We start from the raw sequence: 24,545 nt of genomic DNA, 5'->3' as shown, positions 1-24,545 counted from the left end.
GCGCTGGGAGCGAGCCCGCAATTCATCAATCCCCTCGGGGCCTCCCCCACCGCTAGTTACAGCTCCTCGCGTTTAAACAAGCCTGGGCCCCCGCGCACAGCACACCAAGTTACTGCAACAGGACAGCACTCGCTGCTGTGGCCAAACACCTCCAAGGGCTGCCTCGAGTCACGACTCGTGGAGCCCAAAAGGCGTCGTTGTCAACATGCAGAAAACATGCCTAAACAAGAGCTGCTAACTTCTACTTGGCCTTAATAAGGAAACCAGTTACAAAATACTTCCTTGTAGTGCTATATAAAAGTTATAAAATTAAGATTCTATCAACAACTTTAAACAGCCCAATTTTCCAACAGTGCAGTTTTCCACATCTTTATCACCACTGAACATTTTTAAGTGAAAAAAGAAAAGAAAAAAAAAAATCAGCAAATTAGAGCAAAATTATTATTTTTTTTTTAATCTTTGGATCCCTTTATTCCTGTGGCCTTCATATACATACACAGACACAAATGACCAGGTTTCTAGTTCAGCATATCAAAAAGTGGAAACTAGTCATTGAGAATTGGCAAAAAGTCCATACTCTGTCATTTGTGAGTTCACGGTGTCGGAACCAGAGTCCTCGTGTCTCCCAGCTATGGTCTATCAAAATGCAAACAACTTCAAACACTAAGAATTCTTTAAATTGCTTATGTCTACAGGTATTACAACAAAGTTAACATCTCAAGAATTGACAAATGGAGACGTACTTCTGTCCCAGGCACTCCAGGAGAATCAAACACTCGTGTGCCTGGGCCATTATTAAAAAAAGTTAATATTTATCACTAAGTAAAATTAATCACAAATTTCGACATAGGAAAATTAACTCTGTCCTTATTTGAAAATACCTCCTTAATTTGGTCAAATCCTGTGATATGCCAGAGACTACAAAATCAAAGCCTTGCAAGAGAAGAGTCTATCCAGTTTCACATTGCAGAAGAACAATTTCAAATCTTCATTACAGTCCAAATATAAAAATCAAACATTTAAGCCTAAAGATAAACCAAAAACAAAACCAAAAACAAACCCAAAACCCCAACTAAAACTCAGTGTTCTTCAGCATATCAACTTTTTGCAATAACACAGTATGTTCGCTGACTTAAAAATGTTTATTCTTTAAAAAATTAGTTGCTTTTTATACAGCTATACAAAGTCTGTGGTGTTTCTTTGGCAATGGGGTATAATGGAATTTTACAGCTATATAAAAAGGTTCCTTTGCCTAAGAAACAGTATTTACTGTGTGTACATATTCGACTGACAAAGCAAGTTCTCTACTCTCCAGCACCCTAGCTGATAAAAGTACAACTATCTCAAAAGGGATATTACAGGATTTCCAAAAAACAACCTCCAATGGATCAAAACACTCACAGTATCGACGGCCTTCTGCATACAATTGTCCTTACAACTTGAAGCAATTATCAAATACAGTTTAGTAATAAGAAAAAAAATCCTTTCGGTGATGAAAAAATACTTAAACTCCATCGAAGTACTGCTTTAGAATTAACTATACACAAGAAGTTATTCCTCCTCCTCTCTCAAATATACTTAATGCTCACTCCTCGCAAAGATGGCCATTTTTCAAAAGTAACTGCATTACACCCCTTTGAAATTAAATAGTTAAATCCCAGTGCTGGTGACAAGTGTACAGCAAATTCACTTCATTCTTTGCAGAGATTAAAACTCATTCTTGGATCAAGAAGATCGAGACGTTTCCCCAGGTTCAGCTGTCTTCTAGACTACGCAGCCACTTTGTTGTCTTTCTAGAGGAAACAACAGGACAATGTTAAGAGCAAAGGCAGACATCAGAAAGGAATCTGGAGAAGATGCACAGCTGCCTCCCACCTGCAACTAGAGCAGAGCCTCCCCTGTGACACCAGGCTGGCACCAGGGCACAGCAGCCTCAGCCTGCCACATACTCAACCAGCTCCTCATTTCTGCCTACCCATGCACAAATCCTTGGGCTTTTCACAACCTCCTACCTCTCTGGAAGACTGAAATTCTCTCATTCAGAAATTAAATCCAATCTTCAGCCCCTCAAGCCATGCTCAGCTACAAAGAATTTCTCTACAGCATAGCACTAATTGTTGCAAACTAATGAAGGAGCAACTGAGGGACACTAAGAAATCTGTGATGAAAAGAAGGCTTCCCCACCCCCTTTTTTATCATTGTTAAAAATGTGTATCTTCAAACAGAGAACAAACATTTATGTTGCAGAACTGACTGAACTAACTGCCCATGCAGTCAGCTACGAGAAAAAGTTGTTCTGTCACAGTCAGCACAGTACAAGCCTGTGTTTACTTGCAGCAATCTGGTTAATTACGCTGGTTACGGACACTGAGGCGCATGCCAAGGTTACTTCTGGTCCTACACAAGGTGATGTTTCACTTGAATTTACATGCTTCATATCAAGACAAATGGCTTGCACTGAAATGATTACAAGATTTTGGTTGTGCAGGCAACTGAGCTCTGCTGATTGACAAAACTGCTATAATCAACAAGCTCTGATGGAGAGAAGAATTCACATCACTTCCAAGAAAAAGGGAAAAAAACAGGCACCTAAGTCAGCACTAGCCCAGAATCCCTCACTTTTCCAGCTGAGCCTGCCAACTGTATCCTTCCTCCCAAGGGCTGGTAGGAAGGAGTCACCACCTTCAACAGGAAACAGAAATGGATGTCTTCATGGGGTTGCAAAAGCAACAAATCCTGTAACTCTAGGGCAAAGTGAGAATCTGCTTCCCAGCCAGCACAGCTCTTGCAGCAGGTGTTCCTGCTTCTCTGCTTACAGGATGATGAAAGCATCAGGTAACTTCAGTTAGCAGACTTACATGGTGGCCGTGCATAATGCTTAAAGGAGCTTCAAGCTTCACTCAGTAAAAATAAAGCAGCAGTGCTTCTCATCTCTGGAAAACACCTTCTCGATGGGATGAACAGGAATCTTTTCTTCTGAAGCTTTTATGTCCTGTGTCCCACTGTTCCTTTTTATGGAATGACTGGCTATACAAAACCAACCCTGTCTCAGCCTTCTCAACAGCCAGCAGGGATAATTATGGAAAGTTAGAGTTTAAAAAGCGTTTAATGGGACCTTACAGAACTCAAACATTTTATCTCCCTTTTTGGAAAGGGCCGTTGCTGTGCTTCGGCAGATTCAGTTATGTTAGGGCTTATAAAGGATCTTGTAAGCCCACGGGCTTTGTACCACCTCATTCAGACAGCATTCCAGGAAGCTGCACTCAAGTTAAATGACTCCCTCTCAATCTTCACATTTTACAATACTGCTTAGAAAAATGTTTGCAATTCACATTTCTAAACACTTGTATTTCATCTGCAGACCTTTTGCTTGTTTTTCTCCTTCCACCCACCAACTCCAGCTATAACCTGAGTATTTAGGACAAGTTAAGAAAGGTAGCTTTTAGCTTAGGTTGCTGTTGATAGTAAAATGATGCTCTGTAATTGAAATTTCAGCATTTACAGACTTCCAATTAAGTACCTCAAAGTGCCTGCAAAATACTAGCCAAGAAATTCTAGTTCAACACCAGATCTAAAAGCAGGAGATTTTTTTTTAACCACTTGCTCCCAAGAGCACTGGATCAGGTCACAGTAAGATTAAATGCGTTTTACCCTATACTCAAAGTCAGCAAACTCCCTGCCTCCGCGGCCTCCTCTGAATCCACCACGAAACGCTCCTCGGGGGGCAGTGAAGCCACCTCTCCCACCTCCTCGGCCTCTTCCGCCTCGGAAGCCAATCCCTCCCCTGCCTCTGTAGCCTCCACGGCCGCGGTTGGGACGCAGAGGTATTCCAAAGGTCTCAGCATTTAACCTCCTCTCCTCAGCCCAGGTGGGTCGCCGTTCCCTGCCAGGCAGAAGCAACAAGGACTGTTTTAAAACACACTGCAGAAGGAAGTCTGCCTGCCTCAGCCAGAACTGCGAGAAAGCCCATGAAATAAAATCATACGTTCATTGCATTCTGAATCTCCACATCATCCCTTCCACAGGAATCTAGGTGTCTGCCACATCTCATTTAAATGAAAAGGGAGATGTTCCAGTAGCATTCATTATGTATTAACTATGCTCTAAGAGTTTCCCACAGAGAAGGACACAGCCTGTATCCTCTGCACATAGCACCATATAATAAATAATAAATATTAAAAAAATAGCTGTCTGCAGTTTAAAACAAGAAAGAGAAACCAAGAGCTTGCAGTTATAGATACTGACTTGTTTTTAGTTGTCAGTGTAACAAAACAATTCTTTCCTCCTACCCCCTCAATTCAAAATAGGTCAGTAATCCACATCATCTGGCCTAATAAAAAGGCAACAGCAAAAGATAAGCTTTGCTTTTCCTGACCTGCTGTCTGCCCACTGGAACTCCACTACTGGCCAAGACAGTTACATCATCTACTCAGGAACTGTTCCCAAAACGGTCATCATCAATTTAGCTCAAGTGGCAACTTAGGAGCAAAAACCCTGAACAATAAACCCCTTTTTAGTACATCTGGAAGAGATTCCAGCATATGTACACTCAGTTCTAGTAGTATGGTTCTAATCCAACATTAAAAATGTCTTGCTACTAATGTGTTGCACTTGCCCACAAAGGGCTTCATTTTCCTGTGTTCCGGCAGATGGAATAAGCTTTCCCCACTTTGGATTCAGTGGTGACTGTAATGAGTAGCACTGGCATTACCTTATGGCAGAAACATGCACTAAGTTGACTAACAGCTTCCTCCTGCAGGCCATACCTATTGTCATCACAGGAGATGTTATCAAAGAAGGATTTGGTTTTGTCATAGTAGCAGTTGGGTCCAAGTGGATCCTCTTCATCAGCATTCCCTTCACTGTTTTGGGTATCGACACCTGAGTCACCTTTGTCTTCTCCATTCACAGGCTTCTCTGGCTTCTCAAGTTTATCTTCTGGAAAATAAAAGTCAACAGAAGCTTTCCAGCCCACTGTACTAAACAGCACAGCACTGGTAACTTACCCTCAGGCCAGCAGACAGACACAAACTATGCTGAAGGCTCAGAAATAGAGAAACGTCTCCAAAAATCAGCATGGAAGTCAAATAATCTGACACACAAACTGGGATGTTCTGATGCTATTGTCTTCTGGTTTTGCTGTTATCTCCTTTGAGACCAGGGCTGGCATTCAAGATACTGTGCTGTCAACTGTCTTTATGATCTATTTCTTTCCAAACAGCACCCCAAACTCGCCTTCCCGTTTTGAATGGTACTGGAAAAGAAGCTGATGGTTCAATAGAACAGGCTATTAGGATATTTAAGTCTTCTTCCTAGGCTCTTAAATCTCATGATGCTGTGCATAAACTTCAGATAATCAGCTCAGCCTTACCACCACACTCACAAAAATTACTACTGTCTCAGAAAATAGTTCCATAGCTCTTTAGGGTTAGCTTTCCCTTTCCTCTTTATTACTCTGAAAAAAGAAACAGTATCAGCAGCAAACTGTCTGCTCATTTAAAAGTGATCCAGAAAGAGGCAAGCACCAGAGAAAAAAAAAATCCCATGTGACTGGTGGTTCTTTTCTACACTGAAATCTGACCACGTATTTCTGCCCTTATTTCCCAGCTTCTTAGCCCATCCTTTAGTGAAATGGAGAACTCCTTACTTTAACCTGTAACAATTCTGTCCAAAAATAGTAGCAGCAGTGTAATGAACAGGTGGCTGGTCACAAGAGAATGAGGTAATTAAAACAGAAGCTTGCTGGAAAACAAGACAGAAGTGCTGGCAGTATGGATTACAGGTTCCAAATACTCTTGGAAAAGGGAACAAAGAATTGCTAGGAACTTGGTGAAACTGAAACTCTTGTGCATCCTCCAGCAATGTTCTGATCTCAAGCTCAGATTTTTGATCTATTAAGAATTGAAAACATAAAATACAGGTTTTCTTTTACCACATCTTTTCCAGAGCTCGAAAGCTTGCTCACACTATTGCTCAAGTAAACTGCATTTTTAACTAACAAACTTGTTAGAACATGACGTATATTTGCTAGTTAAATTCCTCCAAAACTCAAACAGCGACCCAAGTATTTAATTAGATGATCCCAGTCTATTCATTGATTCATAGTAGGATAGGCAGTTTAAAACTTGTTCTCCAAGGTAGGATTAAAACAGCAGGATGGTCTTTGAATGCTTGGATCTAAAGCAAAAATTAGTTTACCTTTCAGTTTAAGTTTATTATGAAATTCCCTATCAATTTCCTCCTTGTTGAACTGTGCATTTGCACTTTCAAAGTCGAAGTCCTTCTCAAACTTCATTGGACCATCCCTCCTAATACCAAATCTTCCTCTGCCTCCTCTGTGACCCCCACGGCCTCTCCGCGCTGCAGGTGCACCTGGAACTGAAAAGAAAAATTCTGCTTGGCTTTGTTTTGGGGATTTCTATTTTCCTTTGAGGGTAGTTGTCTTTTTGTATGGGGTGTTTTATTTTTTAGTTCCTGGGGTGACAGGTTGGGACTTCATGCATCCTCTTCCTACACTTCTGTTGTTAAACATCCTGTCGGAGCAGCTTGTGATTTGTAAATTCAGTTACAGTAATTATGGCAGGGCCACAGAGGAGAATAAACAGAACTGATAGTTAGCAGAAGACTTTCTACAAGTCCTTAGAAGCTTTTGGGAGAGGAGATAAAATGTTAGTGGCTTTTCAGTCAGTTGTTTTTGTAGAAAGGTAACAAGCTTCATTTTATGCTACTGTGTTTATAAATCCACAAACACTGCTTACTTATGCATTTATATTTCAACCGCTTAACATAAAGCAACTAGAAGAGATTTTTCTCTTTAATATTTTTTCTGCTTGTGTTATCTGACCCAATGCAAAGCTACTGTTGCCCACTAGAAACAATTATGTAAAGGCATTCTAAATACTTCAACTCTTCATTACCACAAAGTAAGCTGCAGGATTTCTGGATGTCAGAAACAAAGACCTAGCACTTCCCAAACTATACAGTGCTATATTTTAGCAGACTTTTAAAAAACTTCATGAAGTCTGAAAACACTGAGAGCTATTTCTCAAAACAAGATTTACCAATTTGCCGTTTGCTTTCATTTCTGAGTTCATTTTCTGATCTTGAAACCTTGTGTGCTTCAGCTAAAGTTGGGAATAAAAAAATGATTGGTTTATCCAATTAGGTATTTTTGATCATACTTTTGTATATATTTACATAGTTCACATTAAAAAAAAAAAAACAAACAACCAAAAAAACCTAAAAAAAGTAAACCACAAGTTTAACTTGTAAAAGGAAAAAAAAAATTAGAATATATGCTTGACTTTAAAAAGCAATATATATAATCCAGGTCTCTGCTGACCAGTCTACCAGTAATGGAGAGCAGGAGAATTCCTACAGGTAGCCCTTAGAAGAACATTTCCTGTATGGAAGAAGACAAAAGCCATATGAAAATGATCCAAAGATACCTCGCCTATGCTCTTGATTCTCTAATGATTTTTGGCTAACAGACACCAAAGGTCTGGCTGGGACAGGACTCCTCCTCCCAACTGGTGCTGGACCAGGCAAGTGAGCTGAAGCTGTCTGCACTGCTTGTTCCATGGTAGGGCTCCTTCTCAAATGATCAATCTGAGGGCTTGAACGACCTGGGAGAAAGACAACCCAAACCCCAAAGAGTTATTTCTCACCTACATATCTGCATTACGGGTCTCAGCCAGTCTAGACTGACAAGTTTGGCTGCCTTACCAGACAAGACAGCTGTGTCCAAAGAAAAAACAAATATTTCTGCACAGTCAGATCCACTAATCCAGAATAAAGGATATTTAGTAATTTCCCTTCCCCCAGTCTAAAAGAAAAAAATGGGAAGAACAATTAATCCCTAGCAGTCCATTCATGATGAGCATTTAGCTGTGAAATGAAGTTTTTTGATTGACTGGTATCAAAAACACTCCCTCTGCCTCCCTGGAAAGCCAAGTGGAAAGCGACTGCTCCCAAGGGCAGATACAGTTATGATACTGAAATTTCGTTTCACCTAGAACACTCTCTTGTATGGTCACCACAAAATAAATGATAATGCAGATAAAGGAGCTATGAAAGCTTCCCCACAAAGTGCTGTTCACATATTTCAATTTGCAGCATGACCGACTAGGGCCGGAAGCATGTTTACAATGGTGACATTTGATCTGGCCAGGCATGTTTATGAAACCATATAGGTAAATCTACTAAGGAATGAGACTCCAGACACAGTTGTAAAGAAAAAGAAACATAATATCCATTTTTTAAAAAGCTAAACAAAGTAAGACAAGAAAAAATACCCCCTCAAACAACCACAGCCCATCTGCCATCCATAAAGATGACAAATCCTGTTAAAAGCAAGCACACAAGAGAACTTGTTGGTGCCCCCCAGGAAACTTATGGCAGAATGTGTGTCCACCTGGAGCACTCGTCATACGCAAGTGCAACCATCATACAGCTTTTAACTTCACCTGCAGAAAACCACTACTTTTTCAGCAGAGGAACAGTGAAAGTTCATCATCCTTCTACCTGCCACCAATTAATGCAACCGAGTAGGACGTCTTGTTGGTAATCTGCTCAACCACTCCTAGAAAGCAGCCCAAATTGCTACACATCTCAACTACAACTTAGGAACAAACCTGTTTGCTCTGAGTGCTTGCCTTCTAAGGTGACTGCATAAGCTCAGAAATAGCATCAGGAACGTATCTTAGTGCATTCTTTTCCATGCAGCAATCAAGAGTGGAAGAGCAGGAAATGTCTTTTGTATTTTGAGAAGCTATCTTAATACATTTCCATGCAAAGTGAGAGTGAAGGTGCTCAACATTTCGTTGTTTTTTTGCCACTCCTTTTTGCTTCTACTTTTCCCAAACTATCCACGGATTCTATCATTATTAAATTGACTTAACTGTCATGTCACTATCTCTACAGGCAACAGGTCTGCTGTTAATATTATTTATGTAAATATACATTTAAAAATATCATTAGGGATATTAAAAAATTGTAGGCTGAAGGGCCTCACAATTCAGTTGACATGAAGAATCTTCTGAGCTTTGTCATGTTATCAATAAAACTAGCTACTGATTTTCTATAGGCACTTGTTTACTACCAGTACTCATCTGAAGTAGATACTACTCCTCAATATGGAAGCTTTAAGGATAAAATAAACAAATGCTAATAGCTGCCTATGCAGCACACCAAGATGTGCACATTTAGAGAGCAAACACAAAGTCTCTCAGTGCTTGCTGGTTTTAACACCAAGTGTTTTCATGATAGAATTCAGCTGTCTGGTTAGCATTTTTGGTAACCACCTACATCACAGGGACATGACTGGTTAAAATAAGATCAAAGAGTTGTTCAGAAAGATTTACCTTGAGACATCTGTGTTTTCAGTGATCTCCCATCTGTTGTAAATGCAGAACCAACTGCAGTATTTTGGGACATGCTAGCGCTGGCTGAAGAGTCTGTTCCAAAAGACGTTAAAGAACCTCCTGCTTTAAAGAAACAGAGTTGTAAAACCTGATTTTTCTGTATTTTTTTTTAATTAGCACTAAATGATTGGTGAAGTCATATTGGGCAGTTATTCTAGAATACACATGAGCATGTCCTTCCTGTAGACTTAATTTTAATTAGTATAAGTATTTGTAGTAAGTTAGTAAGACTAGTGTCTTGATTCTTTTGATCTAAAAAAAAAAAATTAGAGAAGCACTGCTAATTTTAGTCAAGCAATAACACAGCATAGTCACGACAGCATCTTACAGAGTAAATAAACAAATGAATGTGATTTGGATATACTTAGCATCTTTTAAAGAAAAATGACAGTCACATCTTAACAACTGCTTCCAAGTTCTGACCAATTCTCTAGTCTTCCCTTCACATGGCCAACATTCTCAATACCAGATACCACTGCACTTACAAGAATGCAAGTTTCTATGTGAAAAAAAATAAAAGGGAAAAAAAATCCTAAACTTTAAGGGAGAAATGAAAGTTTGTTGGAGAGTATAAAGCAGCAACTAACCCATACAGCTCACAAATCCCTCAAGCACATACTTCACACCAACCTACCATCTCATGGCTAGCTGGAGAACTGTGCTGGCACATGGAATGCTGAGTAACCCAAACCCTTGGTTAAAGCACACACTACCTGGGCAACCTGGGATACCACATGGCAACAGCACAGCTATAGGGCTTTTGTGGAGGAGCTCCCTCTACCACTTGTGAAACACAATCAATATATGATGGATGTAATGAATTTATCTCTGAAATGGAATGAATTCGTGAACACAGGAAGCCTTCCCCACTCCTCCCCTGCGACGGGGTGGTTAGTTCTCAATCATTTGCTTTGATTTCAGCATCTAAGACTAAGAAACAAGTCTGTGCTTTTGAGCTAAACTGGAGGAGTCACACAGACTCAAGACCTTGGATGAGCTCTGCTGACTGCCTGTGCACACAAATGCAGCTTCCCTTACAGGAAACACCAGACAATACAGTGAACATACCAACTCCAACAGCGCCAAACTGCTGCCCCACCAGTGGGCTCGGACTGAACTGACTGTACGCAGGCATTCTGCCAAAAGGACCATAGGACCCCACAGACTGGAATGAAGATGTAGTAGAAGATCCTAGCGAAGACTAAAGACAAAACATTTTAATTTTTAAACACTCAGAGAGCACTTAAAGCTACCAGGTTGTATCTTCAGCCACAAAAACCTAAATATATGGTTTGACTTACCTGAACGATGGCTGGGTCCTGTGGCAAAGAACACTGAGGCTTTGGTGGCTCACAGACAGTTAGGTCTTTAATGTCACTGCCACGGAATATAATGTACTCAAACACTTCATCACGAGGTGGAATAGGTCTGTCGGTTGGTCTATCTTCTGTACCAAATGAGCGAACTGTAAAATTGGGAAGGGAGGAAAAAAAAAAATAAGGAAATAAAAACATTTCAACAAAAAGGTTTCAGATATACTGCAGAGACCAACAGCTTTAAATAAAAAGAAAGAAAAAAGCCTAATTCAATATAGTTAGCATATTACTGGCAATTATCTACTGCTCAGACATAAAGAAGTAATTCAATCTTTAAAATTTCAGCTAAAGCAGAAGGAGACCTCTTCCTTACTGGGACATCCCTTATGGTGAGTATTTCAACTGATCTTTGAGGACAAGGGGAAGAGGCAGCAAAGTGCTTTTTTGCTAAGTTAATACTTTCTACACATTATAGCAACAGAACACCAGGAAAGGCTGGTAACTCAGTTACGTGAATCAAGGACTACAGGAGTTTCATATTCTGCACTTGCAAATTGTGGGAAAAAACCAAACCCAATCTAATACTACTAGAAACCAGAATATTAAAAATTACCAAAAGCAAAGTATTACTCCATAGATTCAAGGTCTGAATCCAGGCTTAAATAAAAATGAGGAATTTTCACTAAGCAAAATGCATTGTTTTTGCTACTGTTAAGGTTCATATGACTCCTGCCAAACTAAGTCTCACAGGGGCGCAATTATGTTCCTAGGTAGGCCAGCACAGCGTTTAACATAGGAAGACAGTAAATGTACTTGTAGGTACTTAGCTGAATTCCAACAGTTTTCAGATAGCACAATGAAGTTTACCATGCTTTTTCCCTTTGGACTACATATAATCACTACCACTGAATATAGACAGCACCACTTTACTTTCACTACCATCTCAAAGACTTCTCCTCATCTTAAGACTTCCAACCCTAGGTGAAAATAGAGTGAAATACATGAACAAATGTGAAGCAGAGATACACCTCCAAGAACAAAAACTAAAAATGAAAGTAGAGAACAAAAAAATTACAATTATATTCTAACTGAACATCAACTTGCAGCAGCTGTGACAAACCCTTGACTATTGCTGCTCTAACCTTATAAGAAGTTTTAGTCTGCTTTGTAAGGTACTACAGATTACGCTGAGAAAACATCTGTATTTTGCTTTAATTTACCAGAATTCTGTTTTCAGATGCATCAATAATTTGGAGACATCATTAGGCACTTATTTGCAGCCACAAAATCATTAGTCAAGAAAAGTAGTTTCTGGTAGAGTTGTATAAAGTGACACTGAGTTATTTCTCAGGCTGCACCAACCACCTTCCATCACTGTCGCGTCTTCTAGTACTGCATAAACAGATCTTATGAGTCAAGGGTTATAGATCTTTTTGAGAAACATAATTCAAGGGTAAAGAGATCAACTCAACACTACATTGAAAAATAACGTTAAGTGGTTATGATTATTTTGTTTATACTTAAATCATCTACTGAGCTGAATTGAATCAACTTTCTCTGGATCTGAAGGCCTGCTCTGTATGGTACTATGCAACATAGAAGACACATTGTTAACTGAATTTCCATCTGCGTTAAGATAAATCTGTCTTCTGCATCTGCAGAGAAAGAGACCTGAAACTGAAGAATTTTCAGAAATTAACTTGAAATAAAAGAGAATAACTTAACAACAGTATCAATTGGTCACGTGCATTATTGTAGTTCATCCCATTGCTTTTTAGCCATCAGGCTTTTCTATTTCACTGCATTTACTGAGGATCCATCTTCACTTTCTGGCAATCCTATACTCTATTTATCAGAAAACTAATAAATTAACTTGGCCCTTCATTCCAGCATTTGACCTGCTGTCTTGCTGAGTAAAAACCAAGTTGATTTTGCATTGCTTCTCTCTGTCCCACACTGAAATAGTTGCTCTAGTAGCCATTTTGTCTACACAGGTGCACAAAATCAATCAGAGTGTGACCAGTAAGTTATTGAAGCATTTTACTTTTTAGCCAAAGTGAAGGAACTAAGCAGTACAAATACCACAAAAAAGTGGTAAACTACAGGATCACATCTCACCTTTACATAGAAATAAAAATCTGATGAACTACCAAAAACTAGAATTAATCTTTTAGAGGTTCAGCTGCCTTTGCAACTAGATAAAGACACTGATGAGATGATCAATGGTTTTGGTTTTACAGTAAAACATATTAAGAGTTGCCACTAAGAGTCCAGGTTGGTTTTCTCTTTCTCCTTGGCCCCAAACCAAATTGGTTTGAGTACAACTTTCTGCAAAACATAAAAGACGATCTTGTCCAATGCACATTAGCTCTGCTAGAGAGGAGTAAGCAAACTCCTCTGATCTGGGGTACAATCTTCTCTCAGCCCAAAGCAACAGAAAAACCCAAACAAAACAGACCCCAAATTTCCTTCTATTGCAAGGAGCCAGAAATGCATGTGTGGCAGTCTAAGCAAGCAGTTTAGTATAAGGGTTGCTCAACTTTTTCCAGGGTCTAGTCCAAGTAGGTCCTTCAGACAGTAGTGTAAGATAAAGAGTTGAACATTATTTTTAGTATTTTGCAAAGCAACAGCTATCTTCACAATTTCTTCCTTCCTATCTTGGATTAGGATTTAACATAATCTGAGATTATTGAAGTAAAACATCTAATATTACAGGCGGCCAGTACATTAGGGTTTTAGAAAGAAATAGCTTTTACCATAGTTCTGCATAATCAAAAATACTAAGTTGCCAGAGTATCATAAAGACAAGGTATTGGAGCAGCAGAAGCAGTCCTAGAGCTTTATCCAGCTCTGCCTCTTGGGATTACTTCCTCAGACTACATCCTTCCTCCAGAACAAGGTGCAGCGCTTCACACATAGCAAAATACTGAAGAGTGAGAGGAAAGGAAAATAAGCATATTAAAGGTCACGTAACCTTATAACACTTATGAGGACTATGGTAAATCCATTTAATCCTACCTTGTTTTTCCCTTTATTTATTTATTTCATTTTACACAAGCTAAAATGGTCTAGGGACTTGTAAACAAAAAGACAACCATGATATTAAATACAAACTTACTTTTGTCAGTGTCAATACATACATTTAAGTAGCTAGCTAGAAAGAAACTGACACTGTGTAGCCTGACAAAATTGATGTACTTGACTTCATATCCAAGAAGCTCCACTAATTTATTACTACATGCTGCAAGCAAATTTTGGTAGAGATTTCAACTGACTTCAGTGTTACTACTGCACAGTATTTTAATGTATATTACTGTATTATACTATTATAGCAGCCAAAGAAACATTACAACTTTCCCTATCAGTTAACAGAAATGATTACCTGTTGCTTAACATCGAAAAACACCATTAATGAGAAGCCAAGCTATATATTCTACTGGCAAAAGAGGATTCTGTTCCCATATAACATGAACTATTGTAAATATGCAGTTCAGTCCCTGTAGGCAGCACTGACACTATCTTAGCAGCCAAACTTCATTTGTAGCACACATGGAAACCAGTCTGTCCTAATTCCCAAAACATCCACGAGAAGCATGACTAAAATCAGACCACCAAAAGAGGTGATTTGAATTGCTGTGTCTTTTCAAAACATCACAGTCCTGCCCCTGCAAAGATGCCTGAACACCACACTACAGGAAAAGTATTACCGTGAAGTAGAGCTTATGGTGGGTTCACAGCATCAAAACAATTAATTCACTCTCTTGCTCATAGGGCTGGTGAGTTAACAGGGAGACAGATAGGAGGGAGGCAGCCAGCAGTGAGTTCTGACAAGAAGAGTTTTTCTGCTGTGATACACTACACACAGAGTGCATGCCCTAAGCCTCAAGATACGGAGGGAGCATGTCACTTAACTGACTAAAAATTAACTTCCTAAGAACTTTATACAAATTTAACCCTTCCCTTTCCTGCTCCCACTCCTCAATATGAAATGCTGAAATCTTCACAAGAATTTAACTTTCTTCTGCATACATTTCTGAGGTTTTCACCAATTAATATCACGTAAAAGTCTAAAAGAAAGGTAAGTGTTGTCTTTTTGTGCATCATTAGCCTATGGAAAACACTATCACATGCGGTTGAAAATACCAGTAATTTAACTACTTCTTAAAATACTGAAAGCTGTTTCATTAGTATCTATTAATTATAACATTCCAAATGCAATTCTCAATGGTCCAACAGTTGATAAGTGAAAACTGATGCATTATACCAGTATATAATTAGCATACTCACATGGCTCAGGATTCCCTGCTGCTGGCAGTGAACAAAGCCTTTTCTAACCTGATGCGGTCACTCTAACACAGCTTATCTACATTAAAAATCTATCCCTAAATTGATGCCTTGAAATAGAAAGACATTATGTACTACTAGCACAAAAGATCACAGCTACTTCTCAATGCTGCAACATGTAAGTTCAAACATGATCGTTTGTGATTATTCTGTAACTGCCCCAGGAAGGACAGCAACCACTTTACAGCAAAGCCTCACAGCTCTCAAACACTCTATTATTAAACTGATTAGGTGTAATGATTTTTTAAAAATGATGTATCAATTAGAAGTATGAACTAGAAGGCACTGGGTATTGGTTCCAAACAATAGTTCTGAAAAGCTGGCAATGCAAAGAAAATATATGCACCAATAATACATAAACCTCAAATATTCTTATAGCCTGCTTAGTATTTGCAATCTGATATAGAAGGGACTTTTCTCTGTTATTTAAATAACAATGAACTTTGTGAAAGAATGCATTGCTTTCCCTTATCAGACTCCAGCTTAGGATGGAAATGTTCTGCTCAATGTTTAAAGAGTTGCTACCTTCCTCTAAGTTGAAAGACAGAGGGCACAACTTCTGCTAGTGAAAGGGTCACAGCTTTGTAAAGAAAATGCTGATTAGAGAACTACAGAAGATCACTCCTTAGTAACTAAGAATTATGATCAGTATCCTGCCAGCCACCTAAAAAAAAAAAAAAAAACAACAAACTTATTTCTGCCCAAAATTTCAGAAGATTTACAATAAATGAAAGCATTCCATGTGCACAACTTCATGAGATTAATCTCAGACTTCACATTAGCCCACAGAACTCCTACTGTTAAGCAAATCCACAGTTATTTGAGAACAGATTCTATCTCTACTTTTCACTGGCTGTTACAAAACAATTTATTTCAGTTAGGAAACAAAATAATGGTGTAAGTTACCCTGCACTCAACCCAGGTAACAGTTACGTGAAGCCAGCTATACAGCAGAACAACAGAAAACACCAAGTCATCTTTTGGACCTTTTTTGTCTCTTTCTGACAGAAAGTTTCACATTTGTGGTAAAGACCCACTATAAACAGCTGTGGTTTGACTTCTGGACTTACCACAAGAAGAACAGATAACTGTTAGTCACTCAACATATTTACAGACAGTTCCAAAGGAAGCTCTGCTTTCACAAACAGACCTGGCCATAACTAACCACACTTGTCACCTCACATACATGCTGTCATATCACATCCACATGACTTAATCCATCATTTAGTCAGAAACTTGAATATTCTAGAGCTAAGCATTTTGTTCATGAGCACAATGAACTATTTTATGGTCTAATATGGTTATCAGCTCCACATTAGTCTCAAGATTTTAATGATTCCAGGTAGCCTAGAAATACTGGTTAATTCTCTTCTGAATCATAACACTGTATTACAAAACACACATTCTTCAGATAACTCAGCCAAGTTTTCTTAAAGCAAATTTCATGGTTTAGATTTACATTTCTGATGAGAGCTATGGGAATAGAGTAGGTTAGATTTGTAACTGCGGTTTGCTCTATCTTAAGTATGTACACTTTGGCACATTTGCTGTAGCATGAGCTAACCACTCTTGAGAAGTCATGCAAAATTGGCTTGGCCAGCACTAAATCCTTCTAATTTAGGGCAAGACTATTACAAGCTCCTCAAGGATGCGACTGTTCTAAGAGCTTTTGTGCAAACCTCAACAACCACACCATGCAACAGGAATTTCTAAACATTTTTAATCACAGTGCCCAGCTTTTTCTCATATACACAATACTAGCTGTCCTTTTTAAACAAATAATGCAATTCCATCAAGGTAATTTAATCTAAAGGCAACTTTTAAATAAGCAAAGCCCACACCATTAAAATTATATGCCCCAAAAATGAACTATGCAAGCCTAGGACCAAACCTACTTAGAGTAGGGCACTTCAAAGTGCACACCTCCACAGGTCTACTACTCTACATACCAACTATGTAAAAGATAACAGATTGCCATTATGCTAGAATATGAAGCCTATCCCACCAAATAGAACTGAATACTCTCAGTCCCAAACAAGGAGTAATTTTTTTTCCTCTCATAGCTGGATAAACTCTCTGCTTTTATATATGCTTTACAGCGCCAAAAACTGTAAAATGAAGTACCATGAAGTTTTGCAGAATCCATTATAAACAAGTTGATACAAATTCTGACGTAATGTCTTACCTGAATACTACACATTCACTGCGACGGCTAACGTGCGGAGAGTGAACCGCAAGGAGCAAGAAATAGCAAAGTTCTTCGGATGCGCACTCACAAAGACCCTCTTTTTTTACTCCCCCTAGTCTCTTTCTGCTCCGTAAACCTATCTTCTTAACTTTCTCACACATATACGCACACATATTCTGCAACAAATACATTATCACGCCATTGTACTCAATTTCGATTTACAGTACCGTACAGCCGCCTTTGTTGACAAACCGACGGTCACAGGCTCCCCTTTAGAGCCAAGCTGTCTCCTACTCCAGATGCAATTCAGTCGTACGCGGCCTCGGCCCCTGCACGTCTGGAATTCTTAAGCTGTAAAGAAATCCTCTTTCCAGCTTCCTCCTTCTGTTCCCTTTTACGCACTAATTCTGGACCACTTCCACCTCAACGGCCTTCATATTTTCATTCTTTTCAAGACTCCTTTGAGTAGCCCCTAAGTAGGTAACGTTCCTAGTCCCTTTTCGCGACGGTCCCCCCGCGGCTGCTCCGAGCTTTTCACACCCCGTCCCGCAGCCGGGGGTACAGAGGGCGCGGCGGGAGCAGGGGCCTCCGCAGCCCTGTTGCACCGCCGCTATCCCAACCCCTTACTCATTTCCACCTCCGCCGCGTCGCCACAGCCCCGCTGCAGATCCCCCGTCGGCAGGACGCGCCTCCGGCCGAAACTACGGGGGCTCTTCCCAAAGCTCCGACAAGCCCTCTCACAGCCGCTGCTGGGCCTTCATAGGCTGTAGGCCTCCCGCTCGTACCCTAGGCCTCCTCAACGCCACGGATTACGCTACCGCCGTTTCAGGTTCTTGCTCGATCCCCGACGGGCTCCCAACGGTCCCCATGCCACTGCAGACACCACGGATCCCGCTCCCCTCCCACCCTATCCCCAAGGCGCTGCTGGGCCACCAAGGCCCAGTCCTCTACTCAGCCAGATCCTTACCTTTGGCTAGCGCCACGGTAGAGTTCTCGGTGTCGATGGTGTACAAGATCCCTTCATAACGGATCTCGGCCTTGGAGATAAGACTGATCTTGCTCCCGATGTAGGGCGTCCCCCCGCTCATGGTGCTGGCTCCTCGGTCAGGGACACCCCTCTCTCCCCTGCCGAGCGCTCCTGAAGCTGAGCACAAGCAACTAAACAAGCCCGGCTCAGAGTTGTAGTAGGCGCTCTACTCCTCCCGCTTCGAGCCCGACCTCGCGCCGATCCCCCAGCGACGGCTCTCCCTGCGCAGACTCCCTCAGCACACTCCGCACCAAAAGCGCCCTGAACCTCCCAACATGGCCGCCGCCTTCATCTTCCCTCAGAGCCGCCCCCCTAGCCCCAGCCGCGAAATGGGTGCCGGGAGCGGCGGCGTACTCGCGAGACCTGGCGGCCGGGGCGGGGGAGGCTGACGGGCGGGAGCCACCATTTGGGCCGCCCGGGAGATTTAGCGGCGCAGCAGTGTGCCGTGTAATGCCTTTGCACCGTTCCGCGGCAGCGCTGCACCTTGCCCCGCGGGTTGGGTCTGCCTAAGTCTCGTCGCACTTTCTTTGCTTGGCCTAGGGGCGGTGTGCGGGGCGTGTAGCTCCTGCGGTTCCCTCTCCCCGCTGCAGCGCAGCCTGCCGAACTCCGAGGGATGTGAAAGCAGGTTTGATGATCTGGAGTGTTCGGGTGATTTTGAGAGAGGCCCAAGTCACCTACCGTTGAACGAGTGATTCTTCTGAACCTTAGTAAGCAATTTGGAATCCCGTCATGCAGAGAGCGGTAGAGTCTAGACGATGGTAACTACTTAGTTTGTATTTCAAGGGGGATGCTGTTTTGCTTGGTTGGCAGTGTGAAAAGTCTTGTCAAGCTACACTAAACAACACAAGTGGTGATGAAATCTTGACTACAGTATTATTACTAACCTCCCCCTTAGTATGAGCAAGCACAACACAAGTCTGTGATTTTGAGACTGTACTTGTATGCCTTAAGTTAAAATTGCAAATGAGGCTTTGTAAAAAACGTGAAACTGCTTCACGCCTCCCTTTTTATGTTTGCAGCCTAGAAGACTACATGCAGCAAAACCAACTTCTGGAAAAGGTACTTAGTAGCTTTTGTTGCAGCAACTGGACACTGATGCGTTGCAAAGATTCAGCAAGTATTTTGTTCGTTACAGGGCTTGCTCTGAAACACAGCAGCAAGCCATTTTTTTCTGGAAGAGCCCCTATCTTCCTAAATAAGAGACATAACTCTGGAACCTTGATGCCCAACTTCAACTGACTGTAAAGTCATGGAGGACTTGAATGCCCAGGGATATTTACTATGATATGCTTCTAGCGTGTCCCAGACTACCTGAGAGATTTGGAGCAAAGTTCTTCAGTTACTGACTGGAGACACATGGCCATATCAAGTCCATGGAAGGCCACTATCAAAACGCAACATTTGTATCTGATCATTTGAGATGATCACAGTGGCCTCTTAGTTTTATTTTTTTCTATTCTATATATATGTAACTCCTAAAAATTAGAGAGCAACAAGTATGTTCAGAAATGTTTTCTATGATGAAAAGCATGTAAATATTTGAACAATTTTATCATAAAGGAATACAAAAGCTCACAGATACTGTACTTTCATTAAAAAGTCGCATTCTCTATGCAGAAATGCAAGCCCAAAGCCTGTTTTCATCACCAAGTTTATTTTCTTTTGTATGTCATCACTTCTTGAATTGAAAGGAGTCCAATATGAATCAGTATCATGTTTTATTAAATATTCTATTATACTTCCTTATTCTCTGTATATATATATATATATATAAAATGGCTCAATTAAGAAGAGCTGAGTGGGAAGAAATGTTTTACAGATTACTCACCTACAAGTGCACTTTAAAAAATGTAATTAAAAGTAGGTAATTTGTAAAGTTTTGAAGCCTGTCTTATAAATCATAACTTGCCACTTTCTCCTTTTGGTGGGAAAATAACTTTTTTTTTTTTTTTAAGCTAAAGAGCAATAGTTACTCTCCTAGGTCATTTATGGAGACACTCAGTTCAGTGTTCAAAGATTGTGCACTAAAACTTTCTTCATAGTCAGGACTAGTTGCAAAATATTATGTCTAACTTTCCATTCCCATAAAACCTATGGAGACAGTGGTGTGCAAATGATCTAGCAAATATGGGAGCATGGCAACTTCTCTGATAAAGTAATAGTGGATAGATTTTTCCAATCCAAATGAATATTCCTTATACAAGTTCAGTAATGGACTACTATGTTGTAATTAAATTTCCAGGTAGAAACGTTTGATAAAACTCCAATTTTAATTTAGCTGTAGCATTCCATAAAAGTAGTACTTGCTTACTAAGCACATTTTTTTGCTGTCTCTCTCTCATGTACAGTTAATACTGTTTTTAATAAGCACAGCTGTGCTTTCACCTTCACCTGCTGCAGTCTCCCATTTATGCATCCTGACTGTGCCTTTGGGCCGTCAGTAATTTTATTGGCCACGTGAAGAAAATATGTACTGGTTTAATTTCAGGAGGCATTTAAACTTAGCCTAATCAAACTGCTGCAATGTATTTTAAATGCATTTTAAAAGCAGTTTGATTCATCATAAACCTACTCCTAGAGGTATAAACAATCACAAAAAACTACCCTGAATAAAAATGTAACCAACATTGAGGACTGTAATAAACCAAGTTATTACCAGTTTATTCAGTTTCTTCTTCTGACTCAAGCAGCTCGTACAATGTGTGACTTGAGCCTGGGGATGGTGCTGTGTGCACTCTGAGCCCTGCACTCATTTCTATCAGTGCATTGTGCAGTTGAAGGTGGGTTATTCACTGATGCACTTTTCCAGTTTTGTGGAAAATCCCCAAAAATAGCAAGCTGAAGAATGAGTCACTATTGCAGGCCACAGAACAGCAGCTCAAACGCATTCAGGTTTGCAGACATCCATGCTGTTGCATGCCAGCAGAGACAGATAATGGAATCTAAGCTGCTTTCTGCTGGTAGCATCACAGATCCATAGTGGTTATCACCTGTACGCAAGAACAGATGCAGCAAAGTGGGGGAAGCAGGAGGTGGGGTCTTACCAAAGAAACTGCCCTGTCCTTAGTCTGAAAAATGGTTTAGTGGTGTACTCGGCAGACCTAGGCTAATGGTGGGACTTAAAGGTCTTCTCCAGGCTAAACATGCCTGGAATTAGAACCACCATCTTTGTCTTCAGTGGTATTTCTGAAGGGATGAGGCAGTCGTTGCTGAGGAAAGGTCACACAGAGCACCACAGCGTGTTAAAATACCCCAAATTTCCGGTGGAGATGCCAGAGCAGCTGCTATGATGGCGCCAAGAATCCTATTTTCGGTTTCTAATGTCCACATTAGCAAGTAGTGTTGCTGCAATCATCCCTGTCTAGGTGAAGCAGGAACTTTGGCCAGAGTCTGAAACTAGAGCAGACGCAGCAGCGCAAACCTGAGCGCAGGTACTCTGCATGCACTGTGGAGCTCCACACGGCTTCAGCAGCACCCGAAGGCCCCTCCTTTGGCGGAGCTGGTGTGTAAGGCCGCTGAGCCATCACAGCCAAGGGCAGAAATGCTTTCAGTGCTGCCAAAGCGAGAAGAAAGCTGTGCTGCCTACCACTGTCTTCGCAGGGTGGGAAGCGAAGGCAAAGAGCGTAATTACGGCAGCTCGCTACCAAAAGACAACGAGATGGCGTAACATTTCCATTCCCTCACAACTCTCTGTCACAGAACTCTCTGTGCCAAAACCTCCTTGCCAGAAGTCCGTCAGATGATTACCGTCAGGTTCTTCTCAAGCCCTGCATGCCTAAGGCACCTGATGGAACACACTGTCACCCCTCGGCGTCCCAAGTGTCGGCCGGGGCTACCTCCCACTCACCAACGCTCGTGTCCTCGCCCAGGCTATTCCCGGACAGTGTCGCCCAGACTCCGCAGGAGCGCTGCAAAGCTCGTCGAGCCGAGCCGATCAACCCCAGCTCGCCAGCGGAGCGCACTGCCCGGCCCCTCCCCGCCGCGGGGGAGGAGGCAGCGGCCCCTCCCAGCATGCTGTGCGCAGCAGAGGCTGGCGCGCCTGCGCCCTGCGCGGCCGGCTCCCAGCTCAGCGCAAGATGGCGGCGGGCGCCTCGGACCCCCTGGAAGAGATGCTGCTCTTCTCCGAGGAGGTGGACGAGAAGGCGGTCAGCGACCTGGTGGGCTCCTTGGAATCGCAGCTGGCCGGCGGCCGGGGCTCCGCCGAGGCGCACCAGCCCAGGACCTCCGCTCCGTCCCAGCAGCAGCAGCCGCTGCAGCAGCAGCAGCAGGGGAGCCTAGCGGGGGGCAGCAGCCCCGTCCGGCAGCAGCAAGGGCATCCCGTGCCTTCTCCTATTGCCGGGACAGAGGAGGCGGCGGCGTGCCCCGGAGCCGCGGAGAGCCGAGCGCCTGCCCAGGGGCCGCTCCCGTCCCTGTCCCCCCCGGCGGCGGCAGCGGCGGCGGCAGCGGCGGCGGTGGCAGGGAGGGGAGTGAGTGTAAACAGTAGTAGTGTGCAGCAATCACATGGAGCGGCTCTCCTCAGCAGCGGCGGCAGTAGCAGCCCCGGCGCGCCCGCCGCCCTTGCCCCGCCGCAGCCCGCTGCCCCCCCGGCCTCCGCCGCCTCTGCCCAGCCTGTCAACAACCATGTGGGTGCCGGCGCCGCTGCCCGGGACGCGGGGAGCCCCAGCCCCAGTGGCAGCCCGCCCGCTGCCGACAGCACTCCTTCGCAACGCGGAGAGGCCGCGACCGCCGCGGGAGGGAACGGGACCCCGGCGGGAGGCGGCGGGCCGGTGGGAGCGGCGGCGGGCACCGCCGCCGCCACCGCGCCGCTCCCCGGCGAGGCGGCGCCCAACGGGGAGGGCGCCGGGGGCCGGCCGGCGGCAGTCCCACCAGTCAGCAGCCACGGCAGAGTCGACGCCGCCACAGCTCAGCCCAAGCCCGCGCACGGCCCGCTCCCCGCAGTAAACGCACTCAGTAACAACGCCAGCCCAGCTGCCGGCGCGACCGCCCCGCCGGGACAAGGCTCGGTCGTCAACTGTGCCCCGCCGGCCCCCGCTGCCCCTGGCGCCGCGCCCAAGCCTGCGATCGGCGCCCCGGGCGTCGCCAAGGCGGGCGCTACCCTGCCCGTCGCCCCCGCGGCTCCCCAGGCTCTGTCGCCCAGGCCGGCGCTGGGCGCTGCCCCCAGGATCGTGGCCCCGCAGCTGATCGTGAGGCCGCCGCAGCAGACCACCATCCAGCTGCCCCCCGGCTTCACTATCCCGCCTGGTAAGTGAAACGCGGCGGCCGCGGGCTCTTTCTGACCCTTTTCACTTGACCGGGGTGTTTTTTTTGTTTTCTGAAGTTCTCGCCTTCCCGCTGCTCGACGTGCTGGAAACAAAAGAAGAGCCACCTGTCTGAGGGCGACGGCTGACAAACAGGCGGCCGTTAATGAGGGTGTAATTGGCATGGGCCGGGCGGGTGCTAATGCAAAGTGGTGATAATTGTTGGTTGATGAGTTGCTTGTTTGGTCTTGGAGAGGGCGGTAGGCACGGTAAGTTGTTCTGTAATGGTGCAGTGAGCGGTTATGTAGGAGATACGGAGCAGGGCTACTAGCTAAGAGTCGTTTTCTGTATCTTTTGAAGGTCTCTAACTTCTGCTCTACTCCTGATAGCGTGGAAAAGTTTTCCTTCTTCCAAGAGTCTCTTCTGCCATGATGCGGGTGGCAAGATGTGGCAGACTGAGCTGTGGAACTGAATGTAAAATTTTTGGTTTCGGTAAAAGGGATCATGTCAGTCTCTGCTGTGTCTGGACAGTTTTCCATTGCTGGGTTTTAAATCCTGTTTATTCTTATTCTCCTTTATAACTTTCATTAGTGAAAAAGTAAGTTCAGCAGGGCTGACCTAACCCAAACAGCATCCCTTCGTTTAGTGATTGTGTATTGTTTCAGCTGAAATTTTGAAGGCTCCTGTGGCCCCTTACTGAAATTTTCGAGTTGCAAAAAGTTGGTAACTTTGTGCCTTCTTAACGTAGGTGATGATTTACCATTTGAACTCATTTATAATTTTTTTTTCCTGTATCAATGCTATGATGGTACATGGAAATATTGATGCAGTCCAGAACGAGTAACTTACTTCTTCCATCTAATTTCTTAAAATATTTTGATAATTTTTAGTGAAATGGAGCAAAAATGTGATGGTGTAGAAGTTTGCTTTGATGTGAACTTTTATTAGTTGTGTATTTAGTGCAATGCTTCAGACATCCACAGCTCAGTAGTTTCATAAACACCTAACTAA

The 24,545-nt window shown here is 42.9% G+C and overlaps 2 protein-coding genes across 10 annotated transcripts in view; one reads left to right on the top strand and one right to left on the bottom strand.

Annotated features, from left to right (window-relative positions):
* Positions 1 to 467: 467 nt before the first annotated feature.
* Positions 468 to 18,570, bottom strand: LSM14A (LSM14A mRNA processing body assembly factor). 9 transcript variants are annotated; one of them, XM_054389867.1, is made up of 10 exons: positions 18,238 to 18,570; positions 10,724 to 10,887; positions 10,491 to 10,623; positions 9,363 to 9,485; positions 7,449 to 7,625; positions 7,062 to 7,124; positions 6,199 to 6,378; positions 4,767 to 4,938; positions 3,652 to 3,883; positions 468 to 1,793 (listed from the first exon to the last, which is right to left on the bottom strand). In XM_054389867.1, exons 1-10 carry the CDS (start codon positions 18,356 to 18,358, stop codon positions 1,770 to 1,772), a joined length of 1,389 nt encoding a protein of 462 aa, XP_054245842.1. In that variant the 5' UTR covers positions 18,359 to 18,570; the 3' UTR covers positions 468 to 1,769. The 9 variants fall into 9 exon arrangements, with proteins under 9 accessions (XP_054245842.1, XP_054245844.1, XP_054245843.1 ...); XM_054389869.1 differs by having other exon boundaries at positions 6,199 to 6,372; XM_054389868.1 differs by having other exon boundaries at positions 9,363 to 9,482.
* A 3,803-nt stretch (positions 18,571 to 22,373) lies between these two features.
* LOC128973353 (transcription initiation factor TFIID subunit 4-like) overlaps positions 22,374 to 24,545 on the top strand; it is a 128,271-nt gene continuing 126,099 nt past the window's right edge. Inside the window, exon 1 of the mRNA XM_054389646.1 lies at positions 22,374 to 23,538. Coding sequence (XP_054245621.1) covers positions 22,374 to 23,538 — 1,165 coding nt within the window. The remainder of the gene's footprint in view (positions 23,539 to 24,545) is intronic.

Source organism: Indicator indicator, chromosome 19 (assembly GCF_027791375.1).
Source record: "Indicator indicator isolate 239-I01 chromosome 19, UM_Iind_1.1, whole genome shotgun sequence".
Taxonomy (NCBI): Eukaryota; Metazoa; Chordata; class Aves; order Piciformes; family Indicatoridae; genus Indicator; species Indicator indicator.
Note: the sequence above shows the minus strand (reverse complement) of the source record. Positions and strands in the feature narration are given on the sequence as shown.